The 19083-nt window shown below is 41.3% G+C and overlaps 1 protein-coding gene across 5 annotated transcripts in view; it reads right to left on the bottom strand.

Annotated features, from left to right (window-relative positions):
* Positions 1-1714: 1714 nt before the first annotated feature.
* Positions 1715-19083, bottom strand: part of LOC108718324 (DNA (cytosine-5)-methyltransferase 3A) — a 99864-nt gene continuing 82495 nt past the window's right edge. For 4 of the 5 annotated variants that reach the window (XM_018266063.2, XM_041565154.1, XM_041565155.1 and 1 more), the window contains 7 exons: positions 17080-17225; positions 15891-15981; positions 15237-15385; positions 14812-14897; positions 13984-14053; positions 13648-13766; positions 1715-12771 (listed from right to left, as the gene is read on the bottom strand). In XM_018266063.2, the coding sequence (XP_018121552.1) occupies positions 12630-12771; positions 13648-13766; positions 13984-14053; positions 14812-14897; positions 15237-15385; positions 15891-15981; positions 17080-17225 (803 nt within the window). In that variant the 3' untranslated portion in view covers positions 1715-12629. The remainder of the gene's footprint in view (positions 12772-13647; positions 13767-13983; positions 14054-14811; positions 14898-15236; positions 15386-15890; positions 15982-17079; positions 17226-19083) is intronic. The other variant, XM_018266064.2, reaches the window with a different exon arrangement.

Raw genomic sequence — 19083 nt, 5'->3', positions numbered from 1 at the left:
ATGCATCAATCCAATATTTGGTTTGGTAAATTCATCTTAAAATGTCTGATCATGTCTATTCGCTCCATCCCTGAAGGGCCTTATCAACCCAAGATTTCTATAGATTCTTACTTGGGAAATGTTAATTTTTGTAACTATTCTCCTGCCCTCATTTGTGAGTGAAGGCCACTGAGGGTGGAAGCAGCAGTCAGACAAATTCTAAAATAATGGACAGAGTGCATCCCAAATCAAGCCGTAACGCTACATCGATGACATTCCTTAACATCACTACAGATACAGCACTTGCCGTGCACCAGCGGCCCACGGCAAGTGTCATTTGTGCACCAAATGATTGAGAACAAGATCTTCTGACCATGGAAGTCCTTTTAGAAACCATCTTCAAAAAAAAAAACCCAATCCATCCTAACTGGCTGGCAGTTTCTTTGGTTATATGGTCTTCTCAGGTCTTTGGAAAAATGGACATGTTTGAGGCTTAGGGCGCAGGTAGTATTTCTCCTATGGTGTATTTAAGGTGGAGGGGATACATCCTAATCCCCCTCCATGTTCTGTTAATATGAATGAATTTTGTTACAACAGCGCCATCTGCTGGTCATTTTCCACCAGTCTGACCAGCAAGTAGTCAAGGAAGTTGTCAGGAGAAAGAAAGAGGCTGCTCTGTTGTTTGGAAATTGTTAGGAAAACAATTAGAAACCTTTCTCAAATCTTTCCTAAGCAGAAGAACATCAGCCTCTTTATTTCTCCTGACAATTTCCTTGACTACTTGCTGGTCAGACTGGTGGGAAAATGACCAGCAGGTGGCGCTGTTGTAACAAAATTCATTCATATTAACAGAACATGTATCCCTTAATATCTTGGAATCAAAACAAAATAAATAATGAATGTAACTTACATAAGTGCTTAGAATAGCCCCCTCATCAATTTTACATTCACTTAGGTTTACTTATCCTTTAAATGAACCACAGGAGGCAAGGGGGTGAGATATGCTGACCAGGGATGTTTTGTCTTAAAAGGGAACCATGGGCCCTTGGATGCCTCTATACAAAAAATAAATAAGTGCCTGGCCACACCCAATATCAATCCTTAAAATCACTCAACTTTGATCACTTGACAAGAAAAATTTCAGATTCATCCTCCCCAGGATTTTACTAATTTGTATATACAAATTAGGATTTTGGTTTGGATTGAGATTTGGGTAAATCATATGTGGAAGATTTGGTATTGGGCCAAATCTGAATAAAATGGATTTGGTGTATCCTTATAATTTACAAAAAAAATCCCTTTCTTTCAACTGGTGCAGGTGGGAAAGAGGGAGGGCAGTGGGCGGGTGCTTAGGGCAGCACTGTCTGTTAATACAACAGAGAAAACCTGAACTGCATTATAGTCCTAAGGTGCTATCCCGGGGTCACTTCCATTGTCAGAATTCTCTTGCACCCCAAAAACACAAAACAAAACACAGTAACTCAAAGGAGGTGATTGGTTGCACGATAATTCAAGGAAAAACAGGAATAAAGGAACAATTTATCATGGTGCAATAAAGAAGAAACAATATGAATATACGAGGGTTCCTGTGCGTGGAATGTGGGGTATTTCATTATAAAAAAAACAGAAAAAAACAAAAACAGGAAAAGGCTTCTAACATCATGGAGAAAAACATGATACAATTGTCAAACAGTAAAAGTTATCAAATCCTCTACATAATTTCATTTCCATTTCATATACATCATTGTCACAAAGAGTTAAAGCACCCACTAGTTCAACGCCTAGGCTAAAACACATGAAATCTTTTTGCCTTTTTTTTTCTTTTTTTGTTATTTATTTCAAGTACAAAGTTAAAATGCCTTTTTTTTTTACTCATTTGTTTTCATAATAATAATATAGAACAGTAAAATAAGAGTGCTTTCTCCCTTCAGCACGCCGAGAAATAAAAAATAACCAAGAATCAAATTAAAGAAAAAACAGTCATTGACCAAATAGTTGATTTAATTTAACAATATATATACTTTGTTTTTTTCATAAAACACGTAGCACCTTTATGTTTTAAATCGACTTCCACCTTCTTCTCATTTTAAGGAATTCAGGCATTTTTATTTTTTTTTATATATTTAATGCTTTTCAGTTTCACCCAGGGCTATGCCAAAACAAGAGGAAAATGTTGAAAAAAAAAATTCATTAAAAATATAAAATCTCAGCACCTTTGAAAGGATGAAAATAAATGTTAGAGGTGAAAATAAAATAGAAAAATTGTTTGTTTTTTTTTGTGTCCGGATCTCCTATGTTACACCCAAGGCACGTGTGTGCCTTCATTCACTAAGTTGTATTCTAAGTGCTGGTATCCTGGGGGACACAGGTAGTGGGGCCCCTCAGTTCCAGAGATTTAGGGTAAAGTCTATCTTAAATGTATCCTGCAGCGATGTTCCAGTCTCTAAAACATCACTTGGGTGGCCCCTCAGCAACAGGTGACCCCAACACGCTTTGCCAACCTGCTCTACTGATCCATCTTGATCTTTACTCACATAGTAATTTAGGATGAAAAAAACACATCTATTCTAGACTCCCTACATTAATCTGCTACTTTGTGGGGCCCTAGTAGTCACCCCAAAACATTTTTTTTTAAATTTGGAGGGCTAAAGTTTGTCCATTAATAACTGTCGTTTATAAGCCAAGACAAGCTAACCATGCTACTTACCACTACAATTTCCTGAGCACCAGTGGCATATACTGGACAGTCATTGGGAGAACCCCAATGTCATGATTTGGGTAGTCAATGGGAGAATCCCAGTGGCATGGTCTGGTCAGTCTATGGGAGAGATCCAAAGGCATACTTTGTATAGTCAATGGGAGTGCCCCACTTGCATGATCTGGACAGTCAATATGAGAGCCCCAGTGGCATGGTCTGGACAGTCAATTGGAGAGATCCAAAGGCTTGGTCTGGCCAGTCAATGGGGAGACCCAACGGTATACTTTGGAAGTCAATTGGAGATTGCCACATGGCACGCTCTGAACAGTCAATGGAAAAGCCACAATGTCATGGTTTGGACAGTCAATGGGAGAGCACCAGTGGCATGGTCTGGACATTCAATTGGAGAGACCCAAAGGCATACTTTGGACAGTGAATGGGAGAGCCCCAATGGCATTGTCTGGTCAGTCAATGGGAGAGCCCCAATGGCATGCTCTGGACAGCAAATGGGAGAGCCCCAATGGAATGGTCTGGACAGCAAATGGGAGAGCCCCAGTGGCATGGACAGCAAATGGGAGAGCCCAAATGGCATGGTATGGACAGCAAATGGGAGAGCCCCATTGGCATGGTATGGACAGTCAATGGAAGAGCACCAATGGCATGGTATGGACAGCAAATGGGGGAGCCCCAATGGCATGGTATGGACAGTCAATGGAAGAACACCAATGGCATGGTATGGACAGCAAATGGGGGAGCCCCAATGGCATGGTATGGACAGTCAATGGAAGAACACCAATGGCATGGTATGGACAGCAAATGGGAGAGCCCCAATGGCATGGTATGGACAGCAAATGGGAGAGCCCCAATGGCATGGTATGGACAGCAAATGGGAGAGCCCCAATTGAATGGTCCTGACAGTCAATGGAAGAGCACCAGTGGCATGGTCTGGATAGTCAGTGGGAGAGACCCAAAGGAATACTTTGAACAGTCATTGGGACAGCCCCAAATGGCATGCTCTAAACAGTCAATGGGAGAGCCACAATGGCATGGTCTGGAAGTGAATGGAAGAGTCCCAGTGACATGGTCTGGACAGTCAATGGGAGAGACCTAAAAACATAATTTGGACAGTTAATGGGATAGCTGAAATGGCATTATCTGAACAGTCAATGGGAGAGTCCCAATGGCATTCTCTGGACAGTCAGTGGGAGAGCACAGAGCTCTCTTGACAGTGGGAGAGCACAGAGCTCTCTCCACAGGACAAAGCCACAGCAGCAATATTTTAGGCATAAGATGATCATTTTATTTCATGATTATTTATATTTGTACTCTGTTTACCTCTTTATTTATGTAATTAACCAACCCATAATTTAATACTTGTTTATAGATTCTCCATCCTGCCACTAGGGGGAGCATGCAGTGAAAACTAAACTTTGCTAAACACTTTGGGAAATTGCATTGCTGAAAATGCTCCAGATGACAATATAAACAACCCTCTTAGCATTCCTATATTGTATTCTTGTATTGTAGTGAAGATCATATACTTGCCATGGAGCAGATTATCCCCATAGGCTCCTTAAAGGGCCAGTAAATGTATTTTGCATGCATTTATAATGTACTGTTGCTGTTTTTTATTTCAATACATACATGGAACAGTCTCCAGACTGGAGTTTTTAGCTTGAGGCACCTACAACCAGCTGGGGTTCAAATGGATAGCTATCTCTCTGTAATGTGTCACAAACTGGAGCATGTCTGCAGTACATATATAGGAGTGCGATGGAGCTCTCCCATTATATGATGGGCTCAAACCATAGTGGCTTGTTGCCTTGTCCCTTTGGTGCATTGGCCTACAGACCTTCTGTGAGGCAGTAGATTGGAGATCTTGTATAGACCTCCATGTTTCCCGGACATTCTTTTGAGTTAGAAAGACATTAAGACAGTGGGGAGAATTTTATTAGCCAGCTGTCCCACTGAACAAACATTGAATCATACAGTACATTTAGTTCAAGAGAAATGTAAAACTTAGTGAAATTCTCTGTGTTGAGAAAATATATTGGATTTCTGGACATGCAGACCCGATTCTGGGTTGATAGCACCATCAGAGCGTCCAGAGTTAAGCCAGGTTCCCCTGGTGAAACCTAGTTCCCAAAAGGGACACCGGAGACACCGGGCAATGCCGTGTTTGTTAGAGCCTCAAGGGGGACACCCAGCTAAACTATTTGTGCACAGTTTATATTCTTTGTATAAAAAATATATCTGCAGAATAAAGAGGGTGAAGGCTTTCCCAAGGTAATGAAGCCAAATAACATCCATACATGCACAACAGAGACTGCCCTGTGTGTTCTGCTTGATAAATCTGGTGCTAGTTTTTGCTTCAGACAATAGAAACCATGGTTGTACTTGTCAATGTCTGACCTCCTTAGCTTTACATGTTGGTTGGTTTTCACTGTACACAAACAAAGTAGGTTTGTGGGGTCACTAGGATTAGAGGACCTACTTGGGTGAATGTGTGTATTTTGGTCTTGGAGATCCATCAGTTGAAGATAAAGAGCTTTTGAATTGTCCACTTTGCTAAGAGGGGAGCTTGTAGGCATTTTGCTTTCTCCCACCCCTTCACCTGTTCTTGCCCCTCTTATGCTTCCATCAGGGGGTTGTGATCACTAGTGTAGAGCGTACAATTGCACTCTCCTGCCCAAAAGCAACAGACCCTGTAAATTCTGCTCTTAAAGATACCAAGGTTCTCACCTTTCCCGGTTTGCTGAAAAGTTCCAGTTTGGCAAATGGAAGGGAATTACAGTTTATTTAGAACCTTGAAAATGGGAGAATAGTGTTCTCCTAATGCTCCTGAGCGCAAAGCAATTGTTTAAAAAGAATTTCTTGCAGAACCTCAGAAAGCAGATCTGTTGACCCAAATGAGATCCCTATGAAAGGTTCATATATGAAAATAGGTGGAGGAGAAGACCTACCACAGGGTAGCTCATATCAGGGGTCATACAAATGTAATGAGACAGAATAAGCTGCTGTAAGGTTAGAATTCAGAACAAGTCCATTTAAACAGAGGACCAGCATCTCAATTCTGAATAATTAAATACAAATTTTATAGAACTATCCAGTGGCCAGGCTAGGCTGCCAAAGCCATCTTTTGTTGTGGTTGGGAGCAAGAGCGGTTGTGTGGGGATCTGTCATTAAAAGTGTCCAACCTATTTCCCTGCAGCTATTCTTCAATTACATCTCCTGCCAACAAAATCTAACAAAGTAAAGACTGCACAGGGGGTCCCACTAGTGAGCCTTTCTGTCCGTTGGATTTCCTAGACATAACAAGCTGCCTGTTACCTAGGAATTATCTACTTTTCCATAAGCTTTACAAGATCTTACTGTCCATATGGCTTATTTTGGTCCAGCCTCTCCCTGTTTAGTTGTCCTTCACATGCTCAGTAGCTATGGATCGCTGGATTAAGTTGGATTGATCTGGATTAAGTTAAATCAAACAGATATAATCTTTACCTGCAGCCTATTCATTTCACTAGATTTATAGAAGGTGGTGAAGTTGCCCAGTTGCATTAGTTTTCCAGTCAGTTGGTACTGGGTATGGACATCTTCCTGCATCTTCTAACGTTATTGAAATGCCCTTACTAAATGTTGGATGGGAGTGGTGGCTTTGTGGTTGAAGGAATCAGGACAACTCCTGGGAAATAAGAGTTTCACTTATTGATTTAGATATATCATGAGACACATGCAAATAGAATGATAGGTACATATGTGTGGCCTAAAACAGGTTTGTTGTATGGGATTTTCTTTGCATATATGTTTGTGTGGCTTCACTAACTCAGTTATATTATGTGACAAATAGAAGGACGGGCAAGTGTAATATGTCGTTTATATGAGGTGTATAAGAGGGAGGGGTCTATAGAAATTTAAATGAGAGTGAGTGAGTAGCAGGTGCGACTGTCATGGAATAGTGGGAATTTCAGTCCTACTGCCCAATTCTATGGTCTCACTTCAGAAGAGTGAGCCAGGGGTCACTACCATTCTTTACCAAAATAAGACGGGGAGAAATTAAAAATGTAAAAGTTTTATTCACGTTATAAAAAGATCCCTGAAAACATTGCTCTTTGTTTAAGTCAACAAACACCAACAATTAAAAAAAAAAACTGTAGTTACATCTTCTCTGGAAATGTTTTGGGAATACAGGAGAAACATCTGAGGAAGGTTCTGGAACATAAAAGGGTTTAATTCTGTGCCAGTCCTGGGGGGGGCACCTTCATAGTACGTTAGAGACAATAAAAGCTTCCAAGCATCACCACCTCACCTAGACAGAGGTACAAACTAGATGGAGGAATACTGGGCTGGTGTTGTTTTTCATGGTTTGGGCCAGGGCCCCTAGTTCTTACCTTAATGCTACAGCCTAAAATGATACTTGGACAACAGTTCAGGTAAGGCCCTCTCAGCAGAATAAGTAGGGTACAGCACAAAGTACAGTGCATACAGAATGGGGTTGATGAGATGGTAGTGAAAGGGCCTTGACCTCAATCTAACTGAATCACTGTAGGATGAATTGAATCCCCAACAATGAGCCTGATAATCGACTTCAGTGCCCAACCTCACTAATGCTCTTGTGGCTGAATGGAAGCAACTCCCAGCCACAACATCTAGTGGGACCTTCCCAGAAGAGTAGGGGCAGTAACAGCAGCAAAAAGAGAGGAAACCATCTTAATCCCCATGGATTGGCAATGAGATGTTGGACAGGTAGGAGACCCCATGCTGCTGTCTGTCTGTCTACAGTCTCTTGTCTGCCTTTGGGGATCCACCCGCCAGTCTTTAATTTTAGCACAGCAATGTGCCCCATCCACTGTAAGATCGGAAGTTCGCTACTCCCATCCAATGTGATATTTCCCATGATACCTATGAGCGACATGATTCGGCTATTGCAGTAGCTGGAGTATGTTGCTGTTAAAAATGAAATGTGGGTCAAAGAGTCATTGCTTGTACCGTGCCCCCCAATAGCCATGTGCCCTAGGCTGGAGCCTCGCTGCTCAACCCTAGTCCCTAGTCAGGAAATTGTCTGAGCCTGAAAAAATAGCACCAAATTTATCAAAAGAACAAGCAGAGCAAACATTAAAACAAAATTCTTGGCCAATAATACCAAGGTTTTAAGCAGATACGGATGTTCCAGTGCAGATTTTAGCTTTGAAAAACAAACCAAAAACCCCCCAAATATTAATTTCTGGTTCAAAATGTGGAAACCAAGAGCTGCGTTATGGTGCTCCCCCTTCTTTGCGCCTCTCATACACATCAACTGAGATGAAATGAGCGTCACTGTCTGTACCGCGCCGGCATTTCTAGCGGCTTTGACGTGCGTGTGAGCAGGCGCTACAATGAGGGACCACTGCAAATCCACATTTCAAGCCAGAGAGCTTCGTTGGATGGAAGGATCTGTAGATTTATTTTCTTATTTTTGCTACATCAGCAAGTCGCTGCCATGAGAACGTTACAAAACTACCGGGGGGAAAATAACATACAATATTTTTTTCCCTCTTTTGTCAGAATCACAGTTGTGACTGGAAGGAGAGTGCGATGTTACAAAAGACGTTGGAAGATGTTCAGTCATTGAAACGGGCTGTATTTGTTTGCCATAGACACAGCCAAACCTTAATCAAGTAACTCAGACACACAAAATAAAAATGTTCACATCATATACAAAGGAGGAAACAGAAGGTGGGCGGGGTTTATGTCTTTCCCGCCCCCTTTACAACAAAAAACTGTTTTTCTTTTAAAAAAAAAAGATTCCCAAAAGCAGAACCAACAAGAATAAAAGAGAAAGTTGTGAACATGCGCTGCACACGCACATTATATTGTCCTGTACTTTAAAACAGTACAAGGGGTGAGGGTTCCGGACTATTCGTTCTGAAATGGCCTAGAACAGAATGGAACGGATCCCTGGGCCCCGCTCGCTAAAAGCCCAGTTTTACAGAATTTGAGTATCCAAACCCCTTATGATAAGAGGAATTTGAGAGACTGCATTTGCCAATCCCCAGCACAAGTATAAAAACCGCAGATTATGGATTGGTTTTATGTTAGGGATGACTAAAAACATCGCTGATCCTCCCACTGGAGAAGAGGAGGTGCACTAGGCTGTCCTAGACTTGTAATGGACTATCAGAAGAAGCCTGCTATGTTTAGCACACAATAGAGTCATGGACCCCAGTAATACAGTAAGTGTGAGTGTAGTGGCTGCACAAACCAACACAATAAGCACCAGCATTGGTATCATGAATGGAGCCATCTTGGCAGGTGGTAAAAAAACAATACACAATTCAAATATATAGAGGTCATTGTGGTTATTGTACATTCTCATAACAGGGCAGATACACCAGTGGTGGGGTATTTGCTAAAAAGTAGGGAATGGTCTCTAGTTGGCTAACATTGACTGGCAGGGGTATATGCTGCTCTTTTTTGCATAGGAGAGATACCGGCCAAATCTAGAAGGTGATAAGGTTTATCGACGACATACACATGTCATCGATAAACCCAGGCAAAAGCTCAAAATCCCAGGGAGTCCAGTGGTTGCTCTGTACTCATGGTGACATGATCATATAAGTTGAAGGAATGAATGTACATTGGTGCCAGATCTGAAAATGTTACATGCAGGTTGGCAATAAGGCACCACAAACAGATGGTTTAAGTGGCCTTTGCAAGGTCTAAAAATAAAATACATGAGATGGCCGTGAGACAGCACTCACAACATGTGACGATTATGGACCAAAAACGGGCCCATCTAATAGCACCAGTTTATCGTTATAGACAAATGTGAAGTTGGTAGTGTTCTGCCTTATCATGGATCATCTCTTAACCATCAAAATGTCTGGTATGAAATAGAATAGATATAAAATCCTCTGAAACTGCTCTGTGCCTGGTCCATACAAGTATGAAACAGTGACCCTCTAGCTATTAGTAAAGAAGAACACCTCCCCTAAACCAGATACTGTGACTTATAGTTTAACGGCAGCCAAGGAAGCATATTGTGCAACCCCCCCCAACTCTTGGAACTCCATCCTGTGGCTTTTCTGCACACTAGAAAGCTCTGAATTGAATTTAGTTCTATTAAGGAGCCCTACATCACAAACAATACATCCTCCCATGAATCCTAAGGTTATATTTGGTAGGAATCTGCCGACTGGTTTACTTCAATTCTTCATATTACATAACAGGATCTTATTTCTTGGTCTTGTGATGTTTACCAAGAAGCCTACACTACATCCCCCGAAGCTTAGAACACCCCAACCCTTTGGAAGTAACTGCCTTGGTGTAATAAGGCACTAGAGAGATTAGCTCTCAGTAATCCATGGGGAAGATCTCCTAAAGCCTCCTGGAGACAGAGGTAAAGAATGTTTAGGAAAGGCTCCAACATATTCACCATAAAGTCTAATTTACTGACTGGCAAGGTTAGACTTGAAGTGTTTATAGGCACAGTTCTTATAAAAATAAGCACCTGATTGCAGAGTGGAACAATGTCACCACTTGATATTTAACCACAGGAAGCTCGGAATGTCCCGTGAACACACAGATCTGACCCAGATATGGCCAATGGCCAGCTTTTTTGCACAGCCTGTAAGGCAACATGGCAGCTGATGTTTTTAATCATCCCATTGTTGGTAAGCACCATAAGAAGTTGTTGTACAGCAGTAATCAGTACCAATACACAAATACGTCAGCGCTCTAAAGGTATGCATCACAGTACATAGGTATATCATACTTTAAAACAATACATGGGCACCGTGTTACTATTCCCACAACTGAGGGCCTCCATTGTTGACCAACAGACAGATACTGGTGGCTTCCAAAATTAGCATGGAAGCATTAGAGAGATTTAACAGCACCTGATGTATTGTAAACATCTTACAATATCTCCTAAAAACCACCAATATCTTTAGTTACCACCCATGCGCCATATTCCTCAGTCAGGAGATTAGGAACAAACATGGGAATCCAAATGTGTTTCTTAGGAAATTGGGAAAGAACATGGGAGCCAATTTCTGTTTCTCAGTCAGTAGAATGGGAGCCAATATTTGTTTCTCAGTCAGGAAATTTGGAACAGCTATGGGAGCCAATATTTTTTTCTCAATCAGAAGATTGAGAACAGCCATGGGAACCAATATTTGTTTTTCAATCAGGAGATTCGGAACTCATTTGGGAGCCAATATTTTTTTTTCAAAAAGGAGATTGGAAACAACCATGGGAGCCAATATTTGTTTCTCAGTCAGGAGATTGAGAACACCCATGGGAACCGAGATTGGGAACGGCCATGGAAACCAATATTTGTTCCTAGGTTTGGCGATTGGGAATGGTCATGGAAGCAAATATTTATTTCTTTGGAGATTGGGATGGGTCATTGGAACCAATATATGTTCTTCGGTTAGGAGATTGGGAATGGACACGAGAGCTAATATTTGTTTCTCAGTTAGGATATTGGGAACGTCCATGGGAGCCAATATTTGTTTCTCAGTCAGGAGATTGGGAACAACCATGGGAAACAATATTGGGTCCTCAGGAGATTGGGTACAACCATCTGAACCAATATTTGTTCCTCAGTTTGGAGATTGGGAATGGTCATGGTAGCCAATATTTATTTCTTGGTTAGGAGATTGGGAATGGCCATGGGACAAAAATATTTTTTTCTTAGGAGATTGTGAATGGAGTTGGGAACCAAAATTTGTTTCTCAGAAGACTGGGAATGGCCATGGGAGCCAATATCTGTTTCTCAGAAGACTGGGAATGGCCTTGGGAACCAATATTTGTTTCTCAGAAGAAGCAATATTTGCTTCTCTGTCAGGAGATTGGAAATGGACATGGGAGCCAATTTTAGTGGCATACCTGACGTATCATGCACGCACTTATAAAGCTGCGTATTGGTTATTATCACAAACAGTGTAAACAGTGTTGAGAGGTCTGAGCTGTCTGTGTGAGCTCTTTTTTGCACAAGGTGCCTGAAAAGCTGAAAAGAATATAAAGGTGTATAATTTCACCATCTTATTTTCTTGTCCTGTAACTATTTTTTTATCGGTCTCATAAAATTCTGAAAGCTGGCATCTGGTAAAATCTATATAGAATGTTTCATATCCGATGATCAGTTTAAGGAAGATGAGGGAAAAAAATGTAGAAGACGATGCAGAAGACCATACTATATAAAAGCTGCACCCTGTTTGCTGAGCAGTGAATCTCCAAGACTTCCAGAAGGAGGTGGTCCCAGGAAGGTCGCTTATGGAGAAACACAGCTTAGTAAACGCTAGTCTCACTATGACAATGCCAAAAAGTCACGCTGAAAGGAAAATGTGTAGATATATATGTTATATATCGTATTCCTCCCTTGTGCTACAACCACTGAATATTTACGGTATTTTAGGCAATCTATGGAGGTTCCTGCAAAAAGGAATCACTTCCTCTGGCAGTCATGTGACTAAGGCATAGTACAAGATACTGAACATTAAACGTCAACTTTGAACCTAAGGACACAATGACCTCAACAACGGACAAAAGATCCCCAACAACTCAATGGGCCTTCTCCGTTTGTATGATGTCTTCATGAAGACTAGCGGCACTGCATTAATTTGCTAAAACCTAGGGCCAGAGGGGGTTAAAATTCCCCCCTCTTCCCCCTATAAAATAGCAGATAAAAACTACAAAATAAAATGAGAAATGTGGACAAGTGTAAAATAGAATAAAATGTAACATTGAACAGGAAATTACGTAAAATTGTCTGCCCCCGATCTCCTGGCAGCTGCTGATTCTCTGCCCCCGTGGCTTTACTGAGATTGATTTCCTACGTGACACTTTCTTGTTTCGCTTCTTTCTTCCGTCAGAGGATGGGGCGAAGGATGGAGTGAGGCTCTTGCAGGATCGGGGGGTGGTGGGTTGTTGAGAAGATGGGGATCAGCCTCAGGTCCCTGTGCCTAATGTGTTAAACACAGGCATAAAATTCCTTAAGAGGGGCAAAGAGGTGACGAATGACCGGGACACTCCAGGATCTTCCCAGAAGCCTTTGCCTTGCCAAACGACTCATATTGGAAACGTCAGTGTAGTGGACTGGGAAGCCGAAAACCCTGTAAGAGCACGAGACACTGGTAGAACAAGTGCAAGCATATTTGGAATAAATACTAATACTACTGAGTTAGTAGGACCCTACCCCAAAGCAACCTCAGTTATTAGCCCATTGGTCGCCTAGGTCCCTTTGGGCCTTGCCATCATGTAGGATGGGCCTCCAATAAAACTAAAATGTCCTCCACATACATGGCCACTCCTCTGATCTGCCCCAGTCACTCTGTTATGCCAAAACCCCACCCATGGTTCACCCAAACCCTGCCCACTCCTTGCAAGGCCTTCTTTGATCTTTGATCAGATACTTCTTGGGGCAAGTTTGCCATGGGGCCTGAATACCCACTATGGGGGCTCTGGTGTCTGCTTTTGCCATAGAAACATTCATTTAAATTTGGAATCATTACTCATCCCCTGCCCACCAACACACTATACACCAGTCACAGAACTCACCACTCTATCCACAGACCCCCCAAGCCCAGATCAATGGAAACCTCAGAATGACTAACAATGATTACCAAGAAGATAAATATTGTGAAATGCCAAGATAAGAGGATAGTGAAGGACCATAGTCCTGGGCTTGGATGGTCTCCTATTACTGCCAAAGGCAACACTGTTGTTCCTCAGTGGAGAAAGGGAAATCAGATTGTGCCATATAAAGCTAACCTGTTGGAAACTGTTGGAAACCATTAGCTGAAGTCAGTACTGAAAGCACTTTGGTGGAGCATGGGTCCCACCGACTGGTCAACACAAGCCATTACACAGTTTAAAACAAGATTCATTATGGCAACTTCCATGAGCAGTACAACCTACTGGTATAGCACACATGTCTATTATAGTCACTATTATAGAACTAACCTGACTTCACTCCAGGTCAAACTCACCTTTCCATCTCAGTGCACCAGAGAATGTCCTCCTTCTCATTCATGTGCACGGGGAAATGCTGGTCCTTGCCCTGCTTGATGGAGTTCGACCTAGTGGTGATGGTGCGGACCTTGCCAAACTGAGGAGACAAGTAAATATTACACTTGGCTGCCCAAGACTTTTCATATCGGCAGAGGACTCAGGCTCTGAGATTTTAGCATAGCACCTTGTCCCAGAGGTCAAACAAAATGCAGTTCAGTTGTAAACTATATAATTTCATAAAAATGACATTGTGGAACTAAATAAAATGGTATATACTAAGTCAACAGGTGTATTGCCCATAGCAGGGAACTTACCTTTGCTAACCTGCCATGTTCCAAACAGTCTTGTAATTCCAGCTTATCATTTACTGTAGAAACCAGAGGCCTGCAGGACAGAAATAAAGGGCAAGTTAAGAGAGAGGATTGGATGCTCACAATGCAACTTATCATTTATACCTGCACCAACAACAAACAAAGTCAGCTCTGGATCCCCATCTCTAAAAGCCATTATCTCTTATTCATCCAATCCATAAATATCAAGAAACTGTCATTTTTGATAACACAATTTGGCCACAAATATACTGTATAGTACAGTTATGGGACCTGTTATCCAGAATGCTTGGGACCTGGAGCTTTCCAGATAATGGATATTTCCATAACTTGGACCCCCTTACCTTAAGTCTACTAGAAAATCATGTAAATATTAAATAAACCCAAAAGGCTGGTTCTGCCTCCAATAAGGATTAATTGTATCTTAGTTTAAATCAAGTACAAGCGACTGTTTTATTATTAAAGAGAAAAAGGAAATTTTTTAAAAAAATATGGATTATTTGTATATAATGGAGTCTATGGGAGACGACCTTTCTGTAATTTGGAGCTTTCTAGGTACTTGTATTTTACTTGACAAAGTACACAGACATGCATTTACAGTAATAAAGGGAATAAAATCTCAAAGCTTTTAGGCTGAAAGCACTGGGTTGGTTGTTACCTAGTATGTATGGAAATAGGATTTTTCTTCAACTGGCTGAAACTGATTGGCAATATAAATGGTAAACTCAGTAAAGCCTTGGTTATTGACCCCAGCACAAGCTCACAAACACAGTTACACCAGACTCTTGTCCCCCTCATCAAGCTCTCACCAACCTGTTCATACCGGGAAGGTTACCCCAGAAGTAACGAGCTCTGTGGGCTGCCGTCACCTCCCTTGCATCGATCATCACTGGGTTTGACTGGAAAAGTAAGACACTCCATTATACATAGACATAGGGGAATTAAGAGTTGTATTACCCAAATGTCCCTGAGCCTTGGCTTGCCTGGTAAGAGTATTAGCTCTATTACTCTGAGCAATGGCTTCCTGGTACCAACCCTTTCCCTCTTTGCATTGAAAGGTGAGCTGAGTCTTTGCATTAGCCAATGTTCCCTTAATTACTCTGAACTTACTCTAAGTCTACGTTGCTAAACATGATTATTTTGTGCACAGTACTGACTAGAGGGGCTGAGGAGAATTTAACATAAATTTGAAAGTATAAAGGAACTGGTTGAACCCTCTAGTCTTTCCAGGCCCTCACCTCTAGGAAACGTGAGATGTCCCTTTTGTCACTAACGCCCATGGCCACCACATTCTCAAAGAGCCAGAAGAACGGCCGTTTGTCTCCTTCCTTAGGCCTGGCCTCGTGAAGTAAACGATAGAACTCAAAAAAGAGTCTCCCGGTGCCTTCTGTCAGGGGGAAAGAATAGTCTGAAGTTAGTTGGGATGCTGGCCTAACATACACCCATCGTATGACAACACACACGCCCTCACACCAACTACTGAAGCAATTCTTGATGGCACAGCAGAAACTTCTCTAAAGTTGATGACATACAGGGTGATTTGTTACACAAAGGCAATCTGCACTTACACTGGGTGACAAATCACCTGAAGGTCCTGGAACAATAAACATCACCACCGATAAAAAATATCAATTAGGAAACTTTGTGCAATTATTGATGTGTTTCACCTGTGGTGGTCTTTATTGATCTCTCATATGGGCCATTAACCTAAGGCTCAGGTCTTTCATGCTTCTTGTGATACATAAAACATCTACACTACCAACAAAGTCATTCCCACAAACTAGCACACACACACACATACACTCTACTGTTGGTGGAAGAAGAACAGAGGTCCTTAAAACGGAGCCATCAATTTCCACGTGCCACAAACAGTAGTATCTAAATCCACATACCAAACAGACCTTTCCGTGCTGGGTTCACGATGGAAAGATCGTTACAAGGACTTCCCCCAATAACAAGGTCAAAAGGGCCCCATTCCTGAATCTGTGGGAAAAGAAATCAGAGATATAAAAATAAGAGACTGTGTAAGTCAGGTACTATTCCCAAAACTGTACAATGGGTTTTTCCCTAACTCAACCATGTAAATTTATGGGCAAGTGTCATCATTGATTTAGAATAGCCATTTGCTGTAGAATTTGGGATAACTCTTGGCTCTGTACATAGAAGAAAAAAAGTGATGGTTGAAACATTTGCAGGGTTGATAGTTCAATGAATTCAAAGTTCAACTGGAGATGAGAAGGTCTTCATCAAAATGAAGGTTCTGCATGATAAACCTTTGGCTGTGTGAGGTGAAGTGAACCCAAGTACTACTGAGAGTTGCTGAGAGTAATATCATTCTAGAAGTGGTGGAAGGAGTAAGAGAATCATTTGTCTAAAATCCAAAAAATTATTGGTCTTTGGCTTCCTGAGGATTATGATGATAAGTGGACAACTCGTAGGTCCAAGGGCAGCAAAAAGTAGCAAGGCATTGTGGAAGGCCTAATGAGGAGAGTACTGGGCTTTTGGTAAGATGATGAGGCAGAAGATCTATCACGTGGATTATTGGGGGAATTAAAAAGATTACGTTGAGACTATGCTGTGCCTTTTGAGTTACTCAAAGCAATGTACGTTCAAGATTGTTCCTCAGGGCGGTGGAATACCAGAAAGAATGCTGTATTTGATGGTTAGTTAGGTTTTTCAGTAGATGAGAATTTGAGTTGAATGAAAATCCACACAACTGAAAGGATGATGATTGGATGGCTGTTGGTGGGGCCATGGGAAATCTTTGAGCATGGTGGACCTTTGGATGGTTATGACTAAAAGATATTGAAGCTATGATAGGTTGTGTGCAGAAAATATGAAAAGAGTGATTTTGAGAGTTTAATAATGACTGAATGTCTGAGGGCAATAAATAATTGGAAGAAAATGGATATAAGTTGAACTGGTGAGAGTTTCTTGGTTATGGAGGTTCATGAGACAGTGGGTTGAGGTCTATGTTGTGTAGGTGTTCAGCTACTCAATGGCTCTTTCTTATACATGATTCTCTAATAATTCTTAAAGCATCACCCTTTTAGCACTGGTGTTAAGTTCCTCCTTACTCACATGCTTACGGGTGATATTGCGCACATCTCCCACGTACATGATCTTTCCCTGATGTCGCACCATACCGACAGTGATGGAGTCTTCACACACCTCTGAGGCAATGTAACGTTCTATGTGGATCCCAAGATCCTTTAGCACCAATAGACCTGTCCACACAAAAGCACAGTCATTTAGAATCTGAGGATAAAGCACCTCAAAACATGGAGCTCCTTGGTTGTTTAAAATACTGTAGTTTATTCTGAGGCACTGATCTAGAGTTCAACCTTTAGAGCCTACATTGCACAAACACAAATGGACAGGGTTCTGATTTAATATTGGATAGAACACTGAGCCACGAGGAGTGAGTTTGGGTGGTTGGAGCCCCTCTCCCAATTGCCCACCTCTTGAGACTCCAGCAAGGCATGTGACCAATGAATGGAGCCCTAAACGGTGATGTCCATGGATCACTGTTGACGGGGCACCATTTTTCTTTCCTGTTTCTATTGTGAGACAAGGTGACACTAGGGGCAAGATAATTTGGATAAAGATTATGGAGCTGAATGTGCGCATGTTCCTGCTTGGTATGAGACTTTATTGCGCATGGGGGTGGAGAGCTGTTCTACATTAATGTTGCAGATCATTCAGGGGCTGAACTACAGGCAATGGCAGAGGTATTTTAAGGTCGGGAAGGGTCCAATAGAATTGTGTGTCAAATAGTACACATATAGAGGGGTTTAGTTCTCCTTTAAACTGTGTTATTTTATGCATTTAAACATTTGGAAAAGCACATACACATTGTTACTCCCAACAAATATAACACACCCCCAACAAATATAACACACTTCCTGCATTTTGTGTCATTAAAGCACCTAACAGTAAGGGTAAGGGCACACCTGGCAATTTGGGGAGATTTAGAAGCCTGGCTACTAATCGCCTCGTCTTTACGGCGATTAATCTCCCTAAATGCCTTCCCTCTGTCTTGCGCGGCTATAATGAAAAGTCGCCTGCGGCATGGCACACACGGCGCTTCGTATTCCGAAGTCGCCCGAAGTTTCCTCGTGAGGCAAATTAGGGCGACTTCGGATTACGAAGCACAATGTGTGCCATTTTTGATTTAGTAAGCATGCTTATGTAATCAAAGCTAATTTTTACGTAATGTTTTATGTAATGTTTTTCCCAAACTAGCTCTTGGGTACAAAGACAAAATATTCTACACACAAATCAGAATCACATATCTCCAGAGCAAATATATACCCCACATAAAAAATCCGAATTATGTAACTTCACGAGACCCCACTAAACTCACATTTTGTTTTTGGTTAAAACTTGTCGGGAAATCATAAGTGGCAATAATGTGATTTGTAATTGTTCATGTCAGAAAATAAGTTGGCTACCATTTTCTTCTTATCTTATATAAACTAGATCCTTTTAAACATTTTTTGCCCCTACAAACATATCTACCAACAATACCTTAAGCACTAATGCAACCCCACAATCAAAACCCCACTAACAAAAACTGAGCAAAACAACTGAAAATTGTCAATTTACAAGATCTTATCTCTCATGTGCTCAATAATTAAAATCCCAAACACCATAAATGCAAATGCCATTGGTCTTCTGAATTGTTTGATACCCCACATGCATATGATCAGCTGAGTTATGTGGTATGTAGGAACCACAATAAATGAACAGTGCATTCGTGTTTTCATTGATAACCAAGATGTAAGGTAAGTTAACCCATGGATTTGGTGTTTATTTAGTAAATCAATATATTACAGGATTAAAAATATTTTAATGTCATTCCAGGCAAAATTAGCAAATGTCAATTTTTCTAATAAACATTGTGGATTTAACAAACAGGACATTTTAAAGTCACAGTCACCCCATAAATGCCACTACTAACAACATTTATGTACGGAGAAGACAGGAATGTGTGTATCCTACAGGGAATTGAATATGCACCTATGGAGCTTATGGATCCCAAGAAATCTTGAGATTTTGTTATTGGTTTCTTATAATGCCAAA

This window comes from Xenopus laevis, chromosome 5S (genome assembly GCF_017654675.1).
Source record: "Xenopus laevis strain J_2021 chromosome 5S, Xenopus_laevis_v10.1, whole genome shotgun sequence".
Lineage (NCBI taxonomy): Eukaryota > Metazoa > Chordata > Amphibia > Anura > Pipidae > Xenopus > Xenopus laevis.
The sequence above is the reverse complement of the archived record's forward strand: the minus strand, read 5'-3'. Positions and strand labels throughout refer to the sequence as shown.